The 2,712-nt window shown below is 65.0% G+C and overlaps 1 protein-coding gene across 1 annotated transcript; it reads right to left on the bottom strand.

Moving 5' to 3' along the window:
• Positions 1-135: 135 nt before the first annotated feature.
• LOC111735535 lies at positions 136-2,703 on the bottom strand. Its single transcript, XM_023527039.1, has 3 exons — positions 1,763-2,703; positions 663-738; positions 136-257 (listed from the first exon to the last, which is right to left on the bottom strand). Exons 1-3 carry the CDS (start codon positions 2,211-2,213, stop codon positions 173-175), a joined length of 612 nt encoding a protein of 203 aa, XP_023382807.1. The 5' UTR covers positions 2,214-2,703; the 3' UTR covers positions 136-172.
• Positions 2,704-2,712: the final 9 nt, after the last annotated feature.

The raw sequence follows: 2,712 nt of genomic DNA, 5'->3' as shown, positions 1-2,712 counted from the left end.
TCCTCCTGCTTGCGCTAGCAGGCTCACAGAAGTACATGCAGCGTACGCAACTGCTCAGGCTGTCCGCGCGACCCACAGCAGCCCGTTTGAGTACTCCGAGCGCAAGGCCAGCTGGGACAGACCCCTCACCAGGTGGGCAGGAAGTGAGTCCAGATGTTGACTGTCTCGTTGGTCATCTGGAAGGAGCTGAGGACACAGTCCAAGGCCGAGCTGGTGGGGCAGCGGTAGCCAGACATAATGCCGTCTTCCCAGAACACCTGCGTTGGGGGTCGGGGTGGGGGGGTGGAGGGAGAAGGGGCTCACTGGGCCAGACCCCTTCTCCACCAGAGAATGGGCTGGAGGTCACAGTGGCCCCAAGACCAAACTCAGCCCGACCTCCATCTTAGTCAGGTTCCAATCCCCTGAGAGCTGATGAGAAACAGAAGAGCCAGTGGTAGAAGCCAAGAAGGGTTGGGGCTGTGGGCTGGCACCCACGGGGCGCCCTGGGCAGGGGACTCTGAAGGGAGCATTCTAGCCTAGGGAGCAGGCCACAAGCCTGTGCCTTGGGGAACAGGAGTGGGAGGGGTAAGAGTTAGCCTGCAGGAGGGACATCCTGTTGCTAGAAGAACCTCAGTCCCAGCCAGTCCCCTGGGGAGTAGCGGTAGCGGGGTGCAGCCCCTCACCCGGGGAACCTGGTGGATTCGAAGCAGCTGGGGCAGCTTGAGACTGAGCATGGTGGCCGGGCACCTCCACGTTGACCTAGAGACAGAGGCGGGGCTCAGGTATCTGTTCCCATCCACCTTCCCTTAGGGGTGCATGCACGTGTGTGGGTGGTAGCTGGGCACCAAGCCGCTTCCTCAGGCCAGGGAAGGCTGGCCCAGCTTCCTGATCCCTCCCCATCTTAGCCTGGGGGCTTTTGGTCCCTCCACTGGGGGGGCTCAGTCTCCTCCCCAGGGGAAGGCTGCCTCAGGAACCCCAAGCCCTGGGTCCAGGCCCTGCCCCCCATTCTGTCTCAGGAGAAGCCTGGCTCACCCCCCCCACCCCACCCCCGGTCAACCTGGAGGGCTCGAGCCCACCCACCAGCCAGGGAAAGCCTTGGGCCCAGGGCGGGGCTGAGCACAGGAAAGGCAGGCGAGGGAGGGTTCTCAGAGAGGCCAGATGCCCGCGGGTGGGGCCGTGAATCGGGGATGCCTGGCTCTTCGAGGGCTACACACCCCTCCTGAGCCCCACACCACTCAGCCCAGACCTGTGTGCTGCCCCGCCTGCTGCTCGGGCAGCCTCTCCAGGCACATTCCTTGGTACAAGTGGAGGGGCTGGGCTGGCCGGCCGGCGGGCAGAGGCCAGGGAGGAGGGATAGTGGGACGCTCACCCCCTCCTCAGCTCCCTGGGCCAAAATTTCCCGCAGCTCCACAGACGGCCCTGCCCGTTCCTGCTGCCAGCTCCTCCGGGCTCACCCCACAGTACCCCCAGGCTCTGCTCCTGTCATTCAACACTTTGGGGGCCTCTCTGCCCGAGCTGGGTGCTGGGGACCCAGCTGGGCACAAGACAGACGTCCCCTACTCCCTCCATTGGCTGAGCTTTGAAATAGATAAAAGCTCGAAAGGTACCCCTGCCCCTGCGAGGAGGCGTCCCGGGGAGGGGCAGAGGCAGCCGCTGGCTGGGCTCTAGCCGCCCTCGGGGTCCCTTCCTCCAGCACGGGGCTGCGGTCTCTGGAAGTGTGCGGCTAGAGCAGGCCCCCCCAGCCCGCCAGGATGGGTGGCAGAGCCCAGGGGGGCTTCCTTACCCAGCGCGCGGCTGGCGCTCCCAAGCCGGTGGGTCAGCAGGCCGGGTGCCCCTGCCCGCCAGGCCGGCGGCGGGAGAGCAGGGTGGCGGCTGGCGGGCCAGGCCTGGGCGGGGAGTGGGAGACAAAGGGAACAATCGCAGCCTTGTTCAGCCTCCAGGGAGCAGCCAGGGGCGCCCGGCCCCATCAGCAGGCAGCTCACTGCCGGCCTCCTGCACGGCCAGCCCCAGCCCGACCCCAGCCCGCGGCCATCAGACTGGCCGTAGCCGGGCCACTGCCAGGACTCGGCCGGCACGGCGCACGCTTCCCCAGGCCTCACTGCACCACTGGTCCGGTTCTCCCAGGGGAGGGGGCCCTTCGGCTGGGCAGCAAATTCCAACCCTGGCCTTGGACTTGAGACCACCTCACTGTGCTTCGCTGTGGTCGTGTCTTTAGCACGTGTTGGTCCAGCCATGAGGGATTTGCCAAGTCCTTCACTCCCCAGGTACTGGAGGTGCCAGTCCTTGCAGAGGACAGGGGCTGAGGACTCAGGCTGGCCTCAAGGCTCACCCCCGCCTCCCTCTCAAAGCGCTCTGCTTCAGAGGACCCAGCTGGAGACTGCACAGCAGCCCCAGGCTGCACTGCACCCTCAGGACAATGCAGACTCCAGCTCAACCCAGGGCCAGTGAACTTGATTATGTTGTCACAAAACTGCCAGCTTGCTCCAATGGGTCCACCTCAAACCTTTCCAGAACGCCGTTTCAGAGCCCCGCACCCCCACTCCAAGACCCACAGAAAGGCACCAGGAGACAGAGCGGGCTTCAGGGGTCTTTATTAAGTGATGCGTTAGTCTTAGTCTCTGCCAGGCACTGGGAGTGGGGGTGGCACCCCCAGGTTGTCACAGATGTGCTACCTTGAAGAGGCAGGAAGCCTGCTCTCCTGAGCACAGCCTAGGAAGCTGGGCTCGCTGGGGT

The sequence above is a fragment of the Pteropus vampyrus genome, unplaced genomic scaffold (assembly GCF_000151845.1).
Source record: "Pteropus vampyrus isolate Shadow unplaced genomic scaffold, Pvam_2.0 Scaffold1000002991, whole genome shotgun sequence".
NCBI classification, from domain to species: Eukaryota; Metazoa; Chordata; class Mammalia; order Chiroptera; family Pteropodidae; genus Pteropus; species Pteropus vampyrus.
This window is presented reverse-complemented; position numbering and strand designations above follow the sequence as displayed.